At 43.9% G+C, this 17,295-nt stretch overlaps 2 protein-coding genes across 3 annotated transcripts; one reads left to right on the top strand and one right to left on the bottom strand.

The window, feature by feature from the left end:
* Positions 1 to 206: 206 nt before the first annotated feature.
* polr2j (RNA polymerase II subunit J) lies at positions 207 to 1,543 on the bottom strand. Its single transcript, XM_070847681.1, has 3 exons — positions 1,345 to 1,543; positions 500 to 608; positions 207 to 415 (listed from the first exon to the last, which is right to left on the bottom strand). Exons 1-3 carry the CDS (start codon positions 1,485 to 1,487, stop codon positions 314 to 316), a joined length of 354 nt encoding a protein of 117 aa, XP_070703782.1. The 5' UTR covers positions 1,488 to 1,543; the 3' UTR covers positions 207 to 313.
* A 9,240-nt stretch (positions 1,544 to 10,783) lies between these two features.
* Positions 10,784 to 16,016, top strand: ube2c (ubiquitin-conjugating enzyme E2C). 2 transcript variants are annotated; one of them, XM_070844259.1, is made up of 7 exons: positions 10,784 to 10,843; positions 11,340 to 11,469; positions 12,504 to 12,531; positions 14,068 to 14,154; positions 14,269 to 14,473; positions 15,330 to 15,389; positions 15,880 to 16,016. In XM_070844259.1, exons 2-7 carry the CDS (start codon positions 11,363 to 11,365, stop codon positions 15,915 to 15,917), a joined length of 525 nt encoding a protein of 174 aa, XP_070700360.1. In that variant the 5' UTR covers positions 10,784 to 10,843; positions 11,340 to 11,362; the 3' UTR covers positions 15,918 to 16,016. The 2 variants fall into 2 exon arrangements, with proteins under 2 accessions (XP_070700360.1, XP_070700369.1); XM_070844268.1 differs by having other exon boundaries at positions 10,804 to 10,843; positions 11,343 to 11,469.
* The last annotated feature ends 1,279 nt before the right edge of the window (positions 16,017 to 17,295 follow it).

Below are 17,295 nucleotides of genomic sequence, written 5' to 3'. Positions count from 1 at the left end.
GTCAGATCTCTGAAGGAGATGAAGCCCATTGATTTTGTTTCAGGATAATAACAGAACAATGCAGCGGTTTATTACTACACAGGAAAAATATAGACTGTAGTGAACTTTAATATGTTAGTTTGAACTTAATGAAGAGACAGCTCTGATGATGTCTGAGATGCAGGTTAACATCACAGAATGTTACATCACACACCAAACCCTGCAGGTTGTGACATCATGCACTTTATTTATAAAAAATAAACCAACAATGAAACAGAAACAGTATGAGAACGATCTGATCGGCAGTAAGCGACTTCATGAGGAGGGGGAGAAGTCACTCGATCCCTTCCTGTTTGTCCTTGATCGCCACTCTGAAGCGCTCCTCCAGCAGAGAGAGCTCACTGATGAGATCTGTGATGGCGTTCGTAAACGCTTCCTGTCAACAGAACACATCAGGTACATGACATCCCCTTCTGTCAAAATAAAACAGTAATAACATGATGTCAGGCGAGTGTGATACCTGTGGACTGTAGTCAGGTGTGGTCTGCACTCTGATGACGATCTTGTGTTCCAGAGGATGAGGGACTTTATAACCAGCAAACAGAACCTGAGGATCTTTCAACAGCTGACTGACACACACACACACACACACACACACACACACACAAACACACACACACAGTTAGGATCCTGACATCACCACAAATTACAGATCAAACACTATCTTTGGAGAAAAGTTAGATACAAAGTTCACATCTAACTCAACTGTGTGTTGCAGCAGCAGCTGACACTAGATAGGAAAAACACATCATCGTGTTATCAATCATTTTTTTCCAGGTCCATGAATGTGTCTAATGATGTAATTAAGAGATCTGTACTCAGCTCTGTCAGTCCTTCAGCTGTATGTTCAGTTATTCAACTGATCAGATATTTGATCACATGATTACAAGCTGCAGATGCCAATCTATATTTTCTTAACTGTGACGTGATCCTGATTGAGATTGATGTCTCACACTTGTATCTGGTCAGCTGTCAGTGTGGGAACAAAAGAGCAGAATTCTGTTTCATTGAAGGCCTTTCACAATAAAAGCTGCTGCATTAGCACCGTTCTATTATTCTATCAGATGTGTGTTCATACTGCACTTTTCAGTTTTACAAAAGGAAACATTTCTGCGATGAAGACTAGTTATTTTGCTAAATGTCCGCCTGTGCCGTAGTTTTAAACAGGGCTTCTCTAACAGGAGCCTGTTAGCATGATAGCATGTACATAGCTAGCCCATGCTAGTGCCCTGTATGTAGAAGCTGTTAGTATAGTTGACGCTGTGTGTATTTGTTAGCATGCTGTTAGCACACTTAGCCTCTTACGCTCGGATGATGTTCCCCAGCGTATGGTCCTCCTTGTTCAGGGTGAATAAACATGCATTCGGGACTTTAGTATCTTTAGTGATACTAATCTTTTTCTCTCCTTCAAACAGTAGAAACGACTCGAAGGCGGGTGGCGCGTTCATCTTTTCTGTCTGGGCTCAGGCACCATCTAGCACCAACACTTCCGTCTTCCTCGTCTTCTTCTTCTTCTTCTTCCGTTTGCCCGACAGACTCGACGTCTTCCGGCGCAGTGCTGCCCGTCACAGGTCAGGTTTAGGTAGCAGTGTATTTGTTCCCAAGAGTGAAGTGATGGATTCAACAAGTGTTTTCACAATGTTTGACCGGTTCTCCGCTCTTCTGTGTTCTGGTGTGATAATACAGCATCAAACTTTGCTATTTGTTCCATGTAATAGCTGCATTTAATGATCCCCCGCAGTGGCTCAGTCTGAGTCTAGTCACGGTCCATCTCTCTCTCTTTAAATGCTCTTTCTCTTCACATTTTATTGAGTTATAACACCCCTTATTTTAATTTCCCAATCTTTCTACTACACAGTTATGCTTCTTGTGATAATGGATACACACTCAGATATCCCATGTGTGTACTTTCACATATTCAGCCCTTTTTACACCAAGACCATAGAGAGGTCACACAGAACCGAATAACAGCAGCAGATTGCTGCTCCAGTGTGTGATTTTTAATGTTAGCCAGTGACATGAAGCTGCAAACTATTGCCTGAAATTTGTCGCTGTTTTCTTGGGGGTTTGTCTTGAGATATTTTTATTTTCCCTGCCAATCTGATGTTACACACTCCTGTCCAGGCGGTTGAAATGCATCTATAAACTGGTTTGCCAACCGCCATTAAAATCCAAGCCAAGCCTTCAGGAAGTGGGCCAGGCCACTCAGGGATGCAAATTATTACCGGCAGCGCCCCTCCAGCAGCTGCCGCTCTAGGCGACGGCCTATATGGCCTATGCCTAGAGCCGGCCCTGGTCCTGCAGATGTTGAAGGACCTCAACCGCCTCAGAAAACAGAGACGGCTCTGGCCCTTCCTATAAAGGGCATCAATGTTCCTCCCCCAGTCCAGTTTGTTATCAATGTGTACCCCCAAGTACTTATAATACTCAACAATGTCCACACTGACCCCCTGAATGAAAACAGGGGACACCGGCACCTTGGTCTTCCTCAGATCCACCACCAGTTCCTTCGTCTTTGTCACATTGAGCTGTAGATGGTTCTGCTCACACCATGTGACAAAGTTGTCCACAACAGCCCTGTACTCGACCTCATCACCCTTGCTGATACATCCAACCACCGCAGAGTCATTAGAAAACTTCTGGAGATGACAGGTCTCCGTGCAGTAGTTTCCGTGGTGTAGAGGGTGAAGAGGAAAGGAGAGAGGACAGTCCCCTGTGGGGCCCCGGTGTTGCTGACCACTCTGTCTGACACACAGCGTTTCAGGAGCACATACTGTGGTCTGCCAGTCAGATAGTCCACAATCCAGGACACGATGGTGGGGTCCACCTGCATTGCTGACATCTTCTTACCCAGTAGACCTGGGCTGATGGTGTTGAAAGCACTGGAGAAGTCAAAAAACATGACTCTCACAGTGCTCGCCGTCTTGTCCAGGTGAGTGTAGATGCGGTCAAGCAGGTAGATGATGGCATCCTCCACTCCAAGTTGGGGCTGGTAGGCGAACTGTAGGCGGTCCAAAAATGATTTGACCACGGGCCGGAGCTGCTCCAAGATGAGTCTCTCCAGGGTCTTCATGATGTGGGAGGTCAGCGCCACAGGTCTGTAGTCCTTAGAGTCACCGGGGCGCGGCTTCTTTGGCACAGGAACTAGGCAGGACGTCTTCCACATCACCGGGACCCTCCGCAGACTCAAACTCATATTGAAGACATGCTGAAGAACTCCACAGAGCTGGATGGCACAGGTTTTGAGCACCCTGGGGCTGATACCATCAGGGCCTGCAGCCTTGCCAGAGTGAAGTTTCCCCAGCTGTCTTCTAACATCTTCAGCTGTGATAGTCACTGAAGATGGGGGTGAGGGGGTGGGGAAAGAGTGGCCTTCCCTTGAAGATGAGAGGCTGTAAGGAGGGTGAGGGGGAGAGAGTGGAGTAGGTGTTGTTGGGGGCAGAATAATCGAGGTGTTGATGTTAGTGTCTATAGGGAGTGCAGGGGCCTGGGCATCAAATCTGTTGAAGAACAGATTAAGTTCATTGGCCCATTCCACACTGCCTTCAACTCCACTGTTGCCAGCTGACTTAAAACCAGTGATTGTTCTCATCCCTCTCCAGACCTCTCTGTAGTTATTTTGTTGGAGTTTCCGCTCCAACTTCTTCCTATATTCCTCCTTAGCCTCTCTGATCTTGTACTTCAGGTGTCTCTGTGTGATTCTCATCTCCTCCTTGTTGCCAGCCCTGAAAGCCCTCTTCTTATCATTCAGGAGGGCCTTGATGTCCTTTGTTACCCACGGCTTGTTGTTTGGGTAACAGTGAACAGTCTCTACTGGAACAATGGAGTCTACACAGAAGTTGAATAACCTGACACCAACAAAAAATTGCAAAATGTATGCATGTTTTAATTCCAAAAGTTCATGAGAGATTCACGTATGAGAGTTACTTTCAAGATATGAATTTAAACAACATTTAAGGCAATTTTTTTTTTTTTTAGGATGGAAATTGTTAATGTAATTCATTGTAAAGGCAAATAAACAGGCTCTCCAACCGTATGAAAAACAATGACAATTAGCATTGTAACAACAGAGAAATAATCTACAAAACTATTTTTGCTGAGTTTATTATGGCATAGTTCTGTTATCTGCACAATAGTATAGTAGAGTAGTAGTTACAAACTGCATTCTTTACGAGAAATGAATGTAAAAACTGCAATGTGACCTGTTATAAATATTACAGCATTTTTCCATTATCAGCACAACAGTTTGTGTATTTAACATTTAATATGTATTTTTAGCATGATGTGTATGCAAAAATTGCGGTTATAGCTGTCATAAATATTAAATCATGTACAATAATGTCCGTTATTAACACAAAAGTAGATCAATTTCTCAGGTATAAACTGTATTGTTTACATAAAATAAATGCAAAAATCGTCATGTTACTTCTTATAAATATTACGGCATGTTTCCGTTATTAGCACAATAGTGTGTTCATTTAACTGTGAAAAATTGTATTCTTTTCGAGAAATAAATGCAAAAATCACAGTATTGAATGTTAGACATATTACGGCATTTTTCCATTTAAAAAAAACAGTGTAAGAGTAGGGAAATGTATTTTTTCGAGAGAAAAACTGTAAAAAATAAATTTTTTTCCTGATTAACTTATTTATGGTGATTCAGTGTTGTATAAACAGTATCAAACTGTTTTAGAGTTTACAGATTTTTACTGTCATGGTTTGACAGTTTTTCATCGTAAAATCTACGAAATTTTTTGATAGTGTACAACATCTGAAGACATTAGTTTCCAGGCAACCAGCATCTTTGTACATCGTGTAATTTCTAAGCTGACAGATGCTTATTGGGAATGGCAATTATACTCATAATCAGGTCAACAGTGGTAATGCCTATCCCCACCTCAAGAGAGACGTGACCCTAAATTGGAGAACAGATTCTTTAAAAACTTGACTGGACAGCGACAACAAAACACAAATACATATACAGGAATTTTATCTAATTATCTATTTATTATTATTATTATTATTATTGTGGTGTGGGGGGAACCGGAGCACCCGGAGAAAACCCCAACAGCCACGGGGGGAACATAAGACCTCCACACAGAAATACACCAGCCGTTTGGCAGGTTCTCTCCGTGGAAGACCACTGCACCTCCATGCCGATGTGAAATGACATGATGTTGCCTTGTTTGGGTGTATGGTTTTCATCATGTTATCAAATAAACCTTTTTCACTGCAGACATTTTGGCTTGTCGTATTATGACAAGACAAAATGTTTGCTGTGAAAAGGGCCTATGGACTTCTTGGCCTCAATAGGTGGGGGGGGTAAAGTCCGGTAAGGTGCCTCAGTTGGATGGAGACACGTTTTCTTCTTTCTTTTTCTTCCAGCACTTTGGTTTTCTCAAACCCAGAAAGTGGCGAAATCTTTTCAAGCCTGAAATCCGCTTCGTCTCTGGGAGATTCTCCTGAGAGACATCAGCTTTCTTCAGGGCATCGATAGCCGGAGCATTCGGAATGGCTTCCTCCTGCCCGCACGGCATCTTCTCTACGATCTCGACCTCCTCCAGAAGTTTGATAGCCGGAGCATTCGGAATGGCTTCCTCCTGCCCGCACAGCATCTTCTCTAAGATCTCGACCTCCTCCAGAAGTTTGATAGCCGGAGCATTCGGAATGGCTTCCTCCTGCCCGCACGGCATCTTCTCTACGATCTCGACCTCCTCCAGAAGTATGATAGCCGGAGCATTCGGAATGGCTTCCTCCTGCCCGCACGGCATCTTCTCTAAGATCTCGACCTCCTCCAGAAGTTTGATAGCCGGAGCATTCGGAATGGCTTCCTCCTGCTTGCATGGCTTCTTCTCTGGGACGTCAACATCGGTTTCCTGTGTCATGGCCGGAGCATTCGGAATGGCTTCCTCCTGCCCGCACGGCATCTTCTCTAAGATCTCGACCTCCTCCAGAAGTTTGATAGCCGGAGCATTCGGAATGGCTTCCTCCTGCCCGCACGGCATCTTCTCTAAGATCTCGACCTCCTCCAGAAGTTTGATAGCCGGAGCATTCGGAATGGCTTCCTCCTGCCCGTACGGCATCTTCTCTACGATCTCGACCTCCTCCAGAAGTTTGATAGCCGGAGCATTCGGAATGGCTTCCTCCTGCCCGCACGGCATCTTCTCTAAGATCTCGACCTCCTCCAGAAGTTTGATAGCTGGAGCATTCGGAATGGCTTCCTCCTGCTCGCACGGCTTCTTCTCTGGGACACCAGCCTCCTTCAGAGGTTTGATAGCCGGAGCATTTGGGATGGCCTCCCTCTGCCCGCATGGCCCCTCTTCTGAGACCTTCTGACGGAGGGCGTCCAGCTCAGCCCTCAAGGTCTGGATCAGACGCTGGTCCTCTGACACCCTGTCTGCGTGACACCTGATTTCCTTCTCAAGCTCACACTGACGGGTTTCAGCCTGCTGTCTGACAGTGGCCAGGACCCTTTCATAGCGGATGCTGACCTTATGGTGTGAAGCGCTCATCTTCTCCAGTTCTTCTTTGAGACGGTTGATCTCCAGACGGAGATCAGCCATCTTCTTATGCTGGCTGGTGTCCCTCGCCTGAGCAGCAACCTCTGCAGTGCGTAGAGTTTCTTGAAGCCTCTCTAGCTCTCTTCTGGTTTCCTTTCCCCTGTTGATATACATTTCTTTCAGGGTTTTCTGCTTGGTCAGTTTCACCTTGATGTCATCCAACTCTTGGTCAAGTTGGACTCTGATTTCTTTCTCACTCAAATTGCGGGCTTTCTCTCTCTCCAAGAGTTCATTGAGCCTCGCAACTTCAGAACGAAGTGAATCAGACTCCATTGGGACGTCAACATCGGTTTTGTGTGTCATGGCCGGAGCATTCGGAATGGCCTCCCTCTGCCCGCACGGCACCTCTTCTGAGACCTTCTGACGGAGGGCGTCCTGCTCAGCCCTCAAGGTCTGGATCAGATGCTGGTCCCTTTCATAGCGGACGCTGACCTCATGGTGTGAAGCGCTCATCCTTTCCAGTTCTTCTTTGAGACAGCTGATCTCCAGATGGAGATCAGCCGTCTTCTTATGCTGGCTGGTGTCCCTCCCCTGAGCAGCAACCTCTGCAGTGCGTAGAGTTTCTTGATCACTGCACTGCTGCAGCCTCTCTAGCTGTCTTCTGGTTTCCTTTTCCCTGTTGATATACATTTCTTTCAGGGTTTTCTGCTTGGTCAGTTTCACCTTGATGTCATCCAACTCTTGGTCAAGTTGGACTCTGATTTCTTTTTCATTCAAATTGCGGGCTTTCTCTCTCTCCAAGAGTTCATTAAGCCTCGCAACTTCAGAACGAAGTGAATCAGACTCCATCGGGACGTTGTGGCGAGACACGACTGGGGCCTGCTGACTGGCGTCCCTGTTGTATCGCCTTGGCTCGCGTACTGGCTGCATTTCCTTTGGCTGGAAGAACCAATTTAAAAGAAATGCTGTCGTGTAAAGTTGCAGTTGGGCTCTGATGAACAGATGTCGTCTGTATCAGTGGTCTGCGTTGTCAATTCTTCCAAGATATCCTCGTCTCACAGTGCTGTTGAACGGGTTGAAATGAAATGACGTGACTGCCTGAAGAAATGTCACCTACTTATATACTCTTCAGAACCTCACGGAATTCTGCCTTTGATGATGCGAGAACATTCCATCCTGTCGGCGTGTGTCCGTTCAAAATCTGCGATTCAAATGTCAACACAAGAGCTGCCCCAATAACAAGGTTCCAAACAGCTATTAATGATGCAGGAGCTAATATGGTTGCCTCTGTCAGAAGTTTAAATCTAAGACATGCACTTTGCTTTGCTCATTCACTAAATTTAGTGGTGAAGAAGTCTCTTGATGCAACTTCTGGCCTACAAGACCTACGCACAATGGCACAAAAAGTAGTCACATTCTTCAAAATCAGCACAACAGCAAAAGAGAAGCTCAGAGAAGTGCAGGAGCAGATGAATCACCCAGTGATGAAGCCTATTCAGGAGGTGGACACACGCTGGAACAGCACCTTCCTCATGCTACAACGCCTTTTCGAAGCGAGACAGTCAGAACAGACGTGAGACCTCTGTCTTCTGAGGACTATGAAACAGCTGCTGCATGCCTGCCATTGCTTGCCCCCTTTTACCAGGCAACAGTACAACTGTCCAAGGAGTCTCAGGGTCAACGGTTATCCCAATGACGAAAATGTTAATGTTATACTTGTATGACACAATGGGGAAAATAAGCCACAACACAGCTAAACTACTGGGACAGAACTTGGTGTCAGTGATGCAAAACAAGTTTGACACTACGGAGAACCAAACAGCACTGACCATTTCAACGCTGCTGGATCCTAGATTCAAAACCATTGAATTCTACAATCAAGTACAGGCACAGGCATCAGTAAAACGACTGACAGCACAATGCTCACAATTGATAAGATACACACCACCTGACACACCTACAGAAGCAAGCACCAACCAGCACCAGCAAATGTTGAAAATCCATCATCCACAACTAATGTTATTGATAAAATGCAGGACAAGATACGTACAAATAAAAAAGGATACAAACTGAAACCTTTCAGTACTCATGATTACCTTTACTTTTGTCTTTCAGGTATTAACCTTTGGGAAACTCTGAACAGAGATGCTTCTGAAGCAAGGAGGGCAAGGAATGCCATAGCGGATGCTACAGTGGAGGTGCAGTGACTGATCCACCGCTGGAAAGATCAGAAGACCCACTGGCTTACTGGTTGATCCATCAAAACGTGTACCCTCATCTGTTCAAACTAGCCAGACGATTTTTATGCACGCCAGCATAATCTGCTCCTTGTGAGCGAGTATTTTCCAAATGTGGAGAAGTTGTGAGCAAAAAAAAAGAAACTGGCTCAATCCAAAAACAGCTGAAAAACAAATGTACCTCAGTAAAAATCTTTGAGTGCTCCCCATCCCATGGCATATTTTCCCAGCACTCTCTCCTCAATAACACAATACACACATTCATCAATCTTTATTTGTAAATAGAACATGATACTTCAAATCCGCTGCAGCCTCGCACTTCGCCAGGAGAGGTCACTGTAACTGAAGCTTCGAGTAATCAACCCATTTTCTAAACAACTGGCTCAAGTGGTTCAGTGCTTCACAAAAGCTTAATTTTACTTTGGATATCTTTTAATATCCTTTTCCTGATTTATAGAGCTCAACTACCTTTTCTCGCAGGTCCTTGGACAGTTATTTTGCTTTCCCCATGGCTCAGTATCCAGAAAAACTGTGCAGCTCTGGATGAAAGGTGCAGGGCTCTCTCCAGATCTAAGAAACCCACTGACTATTTATACACAGACACTAATTACAATCAAACAAGTCACAGGTGTGGACACTTTCCCCTAATAGCCATTTAAACCCGTGTGTGTCAACCTGTGTGAATATCATCGGGCCAAACCTTCAAGGGTATGTAAACTTTTGATCAGGGCCATTTGGGTGATTTCAGTTATCATTATGATTTAAAAAGATAATAAATGGCTTCACCTGACCACTATCTCTAAATAAAAGAAAAGTTTTCTGCATGATCAGTCATAACTTCCAAAATAAAAGCCAGGGTATGTAAACTTATGAGCACAACCATATATGACATTGACGCAAACTCTCTGCGTGCGTCTCAACAGCGGCGCCACTCGGGGATGCAAATTATTACCGGCAGCGCCCCTCCAGCAGCTGGTGCTCTAGGCGACCGCCTATATGGCCTATGCCTAGAGCCGGCCCTGCATACAGTCCAGTATGGTGGCAGCGTCTGTGAAGTTCTCCATGCTGTGCAACCAGTCAGTTGCCTGCTTGAGTATTTGGTCCTGTGTGAGCGGACAGAAGCAGGACGCCTGGCCACCGCATGTCACTATTGTCCCATTTTGGGTCCCACCCAGACAGCTGGGGCAGCGAAGCCCACCCAGGGCTGCACCAACAGAGTGGAGCTCTCCATTCCTCTGTGCTGCTGCTGAGCCCTTAGTCCAAATCCATTCACATTATTAGCCTAACAGTCCTTCAGGGCTGTTAGAAGCCAACTGTTGTGTTGGCTAATGCAAGTAACTATCTACTGCTCAACTGCTCAAAGGGAAAGGAAATTTGAAAAAGGAAATTTGGACTTTTGGAATAAAAATTATGATTTATTTTCTAAAATACTGCTGTATGTAGCAATTGCTGCACAGCCAGTTAATCACATTTCCATACAGCAAAGTGTTGGAGAACTGAAGCTGGAAATTATCATTGGACCAACGCTATGTTAATATTGTATTCTATCTATCTATCTATCTATCTATCTGTCTGTCTGTCTGTCTGTCTGTCTGTCTGTCTGTCTGTCTATCTATCTATCTATCTATCTATCTATCTATCTATCTATCTATCTATCTATCTGTCTATCTATCTGTCTGTCTGTCTGTCTATATGTGTGTATGTTTATCAATCTGTGTGTGTATATCTTGTGTGAGTTTCGGTATACACGTAGACACACACACACACACACACACACACACACACACACACACACACACACACACACACACACACATACACAAAAACAGGCTAAGATAGTTCGGAAGTTCGGTCGGTTTCGTCGCGTTCCAGACGTCCCTCCTGTCCAATCACATCATTGTTCCTTCCGTACACACCATTTCATTGGATGGCCAGAGGTAGTTTGTTTTTAAAAGTCGGGCGCTGATTGGCTGTGCGAGAGAGGAAGCGCCGGTTTAAACCGGGGGGCGGGAGTGTGTTCAGTTTGAATCAGAGGGACAACAGCTCCGCTCGGACCTCTAACACTCGGTAAGTCACCCAGGTACACGAATCGCCCGGCTAATACACGTAGATACATTAATACTGTGTGTAAATGTTTGTCCACAACAGCTGTGTTTTTGTGTTCTCTCCTATTCAGATTACGAACAGGCTAACAGAAGAGCTAATGTGTAGTTAGCCAGCTGAGATACCTTTAACAGTGCTGCTATCGTTAGCAAGAAGCTACAACAGAACCACTGCTGTACCGGAGCATTAACCAAACGGCTTCACCGAATAATGGCTTGTTTAACTCCGTTTAACAACCAGCTCAGTATCTTAACAGGGCTACTAGTAAATATTCTTCAGCGGTACATCCGGTAACGTTAGCTAACATTTAGCTGGTGTGGGCTAACGAGCAGAGGAGTGCTTGCTACTTAAAGGGCGAGTCTGAGGACTTAACCAGCTGTTTGTGAGCTGTGTGTCAGTGTCTTTGTCCTGCTGTGTGTCCCGGTGTGCCTTGTCTGACCGTCTGTCTGTCTGTCTCCAGCAGTAGCCACACCGCTAGCACTCATGGCCTCCCAGAACATGGACCCCGCAGCGGCAGCGGCTTCCACCACAGCCGCTCTGAAGGGCAGCGAGAGCGGCGGCAGCGCGGCCAGAGGCTCGGTGTCCAAAAGGTAAGAGAGACGGCGCCGCTGCGGTCAGCCAGTCCTGCTGTCACCGACTATACGGACCATGATTTCCAGTCTGAACAGTGTCAGCCCAGCCTCCGTTAGTGTGCTCTCATCTCACCCGGAGCTCAGCGTGACATCTGAAACACCACCGTGTCCGTTCCGCTCATTTCTGCAGTTATCAGGTTTTAATTCTGGGTGAAATGATCCTCCAGACAACAGTGGGCACAACCAGGATTCTGACTAACTGAAGCAGCTCTGAAGCCTGAAATTCACTGAATATATTTGAATAAGATGTTCTGTTGTCACAGTGGAGATCCTATTAATTATTTCTTACAGAGTGATAAACATAATCATAGATTCTGACAGGGTGATGGACTGTTTAACATTTGACTACCAAAATTAGACATTTATTTGAACAACACGGTTAAGGCCGTTTTCCATTATCTCCATGTTATTTTACAGTATAGGCCGATCGTGTTTGGACAAACAAACACACAAACAGATTGTTGCATCTGAAACAACCCGGGTTGAGCCTGCTGAGTTTTGTTAGGAACACAGACTCCTACAGCCTCGGAGAGATCTTGTGTCTCACTTCATGTTAAAGCTCTGTCATGTTCAGCTGCTGCTAAACTCTTGAGTACATCCAATCAAAGCTTCTTCTTCTCTTCAGCTCTCTTTACAAGCTCCCCCTAAACAGAACTTTCCCCCAAAGTCATTGACCTGAATTTGTTAATTTTTTGCAGACGATGTCGCAATTCTAAACAATGATTTTATCTACAGCAGCGTGTTAATGATGGCTGGTTAACATTTTTATTAAATTACTGTTTCAGTTTTCTGACATTTATTTTGTGACCAACAGCAGCTCAAACTGAACACTCACTGTTGACAGTTTAGTGCTGACCTTTTGTTGTATCTCACAGACTAAACACACAGGGTTAAAGAAGCATTGTGTTTGTAAATGTAAAATGACTGTAAATGACATTTAAGGTGTGTGTGTGTGGACAGATGTTTAACTGTGTGTCTCTGTGTGTCCTCAGGTTACAGCAGGAGCTCATGACTCTGATGGTGAGTTTATATCTGCTTTGTGTGTTTTTATATTGTCTTTTCATCCAGTCCAACCACTGGGCTAGTCACCATGGTAACCAGAGGTCCCTCACATGGTCTCTTGTAGCTCTTTTTCACTACAGGAACATGCTGACCTGGAGCTTCACAAACCTGACCCTGTGTAAGGTTCAGGTTTTGTGAAGCTCGTCTGCGTGTCCGTGGTTTATTTTCTTTGCAGCTGTCTGTAGAGTGACAAGAAGGCCAAAGAGCCGATCTAGCAGATTGGGAATCAAAGAATCGAGATAGGATTCTTTGCTTGAAGAGCTGAACAGCTCCACGTATATAGCTTTGTGGTTGGAGGAGGCTCAGGGTCTAGTTTTTTTTTTTTTTTTTTTAAAAGTCTTTAAATCTCCCTATTCAGTATTCCACTTCTGTTTTTCCATGCTCTGACCAGCTTTCTTCATTTATGATGCGTTTCTGAGAAGTCGTGTTTTGTCTCAGATCATCATTCATTTGATAGAACACCATTTGGTAATTGTTTCCCTGAATTCGATACAGCTAATCAAACCTCGTATAAAGCAGTGGTGCCAACGCTCTAAAATGAGCAGACACCCAGCGGCCAGCTACACAAGAGCCACAAGGCCCGTTTGAGATGACCAACATTGCACAGGTCTACATCCGCCTGTCTCCGTCTCACAGGGAGATTTTACTCAGTGCTATTGATTAAACTCTCCAATTGGCTTCACAAGTTTGAGTCACCACTCGCAATGAAATCACAACCATTAAAATGTTATTATCTTGACTTGTTTTACAAGGAACAGACACTTGAGTCACATGAATTTGTAGTGTTTCAGGTGTTAAGTTAAACCAGATCATTACATTAAAACGTTACAAATGGTCTGGGAATTGTAATTGCTGTTTGCACTACAATTGTATGATAGAATTCCATATAATCCATGATGTACACATCATATACCCCATAATAAAATGCCTGCTGAAGAATGGTTTTACACCAATATGAATTCTGGTACATGTTTATTATACCTCAAATGTTTCTCACATTGTAAGTGATCTGTAATGTTAAGTAGTCAGCCAGAATTACATACTCATACTTTTAAGTATACTGATACTGCCAGTAAAGGCCTCCACAGACAGTTCTTCTGCTTCCCTGTACAATAGTAGTTGGGTTTCTGTTGTATCCACTTCATCAGTAGCAAAACGTTGCTAATGCTGCTTGTGCTGTTGCAAGTCGAGTCAAACCGACTGAGCTTTGTGTCTTCAGGTACTTTCTGATCCCTGCAATCGATGACTCTAGTCTACTTTTGGGAGGCAAGCAGCTTCTCGTTTCAAACAAGTGTACAGGCTAGGTGGCTCAGCTGCAGCACATTAGATGACATGTAAAGGTGTCTGCAAACATCACCTAGATGTGTTTCATTGCTGGTGGGGTTCCTACTCTCCAGTATTACTAACCCTGCCCGTAAAGTTTGGCTACAGTGCTGGTTTGCTCACTTTCTGTGGCTCAGTGACGACATCAGGTGTCTCTTTGTGTTGATGCAGATGTCGGGTAATAAAGGGATCTCAGCGTTTCCAGAATCGGATAATCTTTTCAAATGGATCGGAACCATCGACGGAGCTCAGGGGACGGTACGCACACGGATGATAAATCAAAATGTCGCTGTCATGTGTCGTCAGAGCTGCATCTGCAGGGGATGTTTCTTTTTACTCGTCTGTCTGCTCACCTGTCTGTCTCTCTCTCAGGTGTACGAGGGCCTCAGGTACAGGCTGTCTCTGGAGTTTCCGGCTGGTTATCCGTATCAGGCTCCTCGTGTAAAGTTCGTCACTCCGTGCTTTCATCCTAACGTGGACGAACAGGGTTTCATCTGTCTCGACATCCTGAAGGACAAATGGTCGGCGCTCTATGACGTCCGCTCCATCCTGCTGTCCATCCAGAGCCTGCTGGGAGGTAACCAGTTTATTCTAACCAGTGCTTCAGCCGTCCAGGTTGTAAGAGCATAATGGCTGCTGTAAAGTCTATCTTTTGAGTTTGTGTCAAAATCGCAAATCAACTACGATCTGTTTTAGCGGTTTGTTTGTCAAACCGGAGTCAAATGAGATGGGCAAACACAGCTGGGTTTATTTGAACTGAACCAAAGAGGTCGGAGGTGAAATGATCTGAAACCTGCGTGCAGTGGCTTATTTAATCCACCTGGGGGCAGCAGAAACCAGTTGTGAACAGTTTAAGTCAATCAGCAGAAGAACTAAACTCCACTTCAGATCAGATACGTTTCTCTAATTCTGGCGCAGACGACCGTCAGATTAATTATGGGACTCATCTGTTTTTTAATATGTTGGTTTGTAAGCTAATAGTTAGAGTAGTTCGTCCAAATGTTCATCAGGATCTCTGACTTTAAAGAACTCACAACTTCAAGACAACTTGAGCTGTAAAAGTTAACTTGTGGTTTTGCCAAACTTAAAATTTTCACTCCTGTTTCATTTAGATTTAATCTATTTTTAGCTAATTTCTCTCAGTGGTACCCTTTAAAGTTACAGCCGCGCATGACCTCATCACACAGCTGTGTTCATCTCATCTGAAGATGTGAAACTGTTCACAAAAAACAGACTTTAGATGTCAATAAGAATGTTTCAGAAAGTTTAATTTCTTGCATTTGTTTTTTTTTTTTTCTCCGGACCCTTCAGGCTCATCAAGGTTTCACTAGATTACTGCAGATGTAATTTGTTCTCTACATGCAGATGTATATTTCTGATGTATGTCAGAGCAGTCGATGCAGCAGCTGATGTGTTTTGTTGTGTCCGTCCAGAACCGAACAATGAGAGTCCACTGAACACAGCGGCTGCTGAACTCTGGGACGATCAGGAAGGTAAGAAACTGCAGCTGCTGCCTTCAATGACGGCACGTCAATCTGATGATTCAGATAATGAGGGTTAGAAACAAGGACTTGACTGAGCCAGATAGTGATCAGTTTGTGAAATCAAAATAATGGCAGAGCTCATCTCCTACCTTGGAACACGTCTGAGGGGAAAAATGTTTTGCATATATTTAACACGTTACATAGTGCACTTGGTAAATTAGTAACATATTTTTATTACAAAGTATTTTTCCTATACAAATCAATATTTGTCGAACTTTCATTGTCCTTGGAATAAAGAATACATTTAAGTTTTTCTTTTTACAATCTGAGACCTTCACTTTATAAAAGTCTTACAGGCTGATCAGTTATTGATAGTTGTTTGATCAGTCAAATTCACTCAACCATATGATCTCCTGAATGCAGCAACTGTTAACAATGAACCTGCTGGCAGCAGGGGCTGATGGGAGTTGCAGTTCTAATAGCTGTTTGTCTCTTTCAGCCTTTAAAGCTCATCTACACTCGACTTTCCAGAAGTGAAGCAGCTCCACGTTCTCTTCTTCTGTCTTTGTCCTCTGTGTTTGTACAATATTTTTATGTTTGTTCCTGTGCCGTATCAATAAAGTTCTTAATACAACATATAGACACTGGCTGCCCATTTATTGGACTCTTAATGCTTCTTGTATTCGGTCGGTCAGGAAGAGAAGCCTCAGCTTTTTAAGAGTTTAGACAGGAGACTCGCTTGAGCCGATTAGCTTCCTGTCTGATTTGCATTGACGTCATGTAAACATCAGCTATGCTGACCTCACAAGATCAAGACAGCTGCAGGTTTCAGACTGCAGTACCTGCCAGTTTGCTTTGTTCAGGTCGCCTGGGCAAGTTCACATCTTCTAGCGTCTTTGCATTGACGTGTAATCCCACAGAAAAATGCACCTCGCTTTTGGTCTAAACAGTTATATTGTTTTGTTTTTTTTAACTCCAGATAAAAACTGTATAATTCAGCCAACAAATGTGGATTTTAAATACATTTACTACCATTTAGTCAACATACTCAAATACTATTGGAACCAAGCCCCCCCCGTCCCCCTTAATAACTTGATTCTGAATTTGTTTTCCATTTCAGAAAAGTGCTGGTGACATGAAATCATCCACCACAGTGATGCAGCAGCGCTCCAAATATTTTGAGAACCCATTTTTCTTTGGGCCCTCTGCAGCTGACTCAGTGGTCATATTAAACAGGCTTCAACTTTAAACAGTCCATGTTGTGCTGAGCTGATATTCTATGATCCAGTTCCAGTTTTGCTAACGCTACACTTCTATTTTGATTCAGTTTGAGCAGCTTTGCTAAAGCAATGCACCTGCTGAATCCAGCTTGTGTGAGTTCTTGTGCACTTGACACTGAAACAGGGACCTTTGCTGTTTAAAGATTTTGATGCTAAGCTCCCAGTTTCTGATTTTATTGTTGCTCAGAGAGATCTTTGTCTCTTTCTGCCTTTTCAGTGGTTGGTTTAGTTGAACCACTGCAGTGTTTTATTCTCTGCATACAAAATAACAATTGTAAGAAGGACTTTCTACAGCCTAAAAGCATGAAAAAACATTCAAAAATCTCAAGTCTCAACTATTTTATGGCACAGAATCAAGCTTTTGATTCCAAACTTTTGACCAGAAGTATACATATTTGCACAAAAATAATATACAGTAACCTCAAAGTGTGTATGTGTGTTATATGCATCTCTCTCTGATAAACATGCACCGAGTTATTTAATTCTCATGGTACCTTTGTTCCCACCCTGCCTATCTGAATGATGCTGCACTGATCTAGTGATCCAGAAGTTAGGACTCAAAGTAGCAATACGGTCTCAAAATATATGGTCTATAAAAAGGTCTTAAAAGGTATTAAACTTAACCTCAAGTATTC

This window comes from Pempheris klunzingeri, chromosome 2 (genome assembly GCF_042242105.1).
Source record: "Pempheris klunzingeri isolate RE-2024b chromosome 2, fPemKlu1.hap1, whole genome shotgun sequence".
Taxonomy (NCBI): Eukaryota; Metazoa; Chordata; class Actinopteri; order Acropomatiformes; family Pempheridae; genus Pempheris; species Pempheris klunzingeri.
Note: the sequence above shows the minus strand (reverse complement) of the source record. Positions and strands in the feature narration are given on the sequence as shown.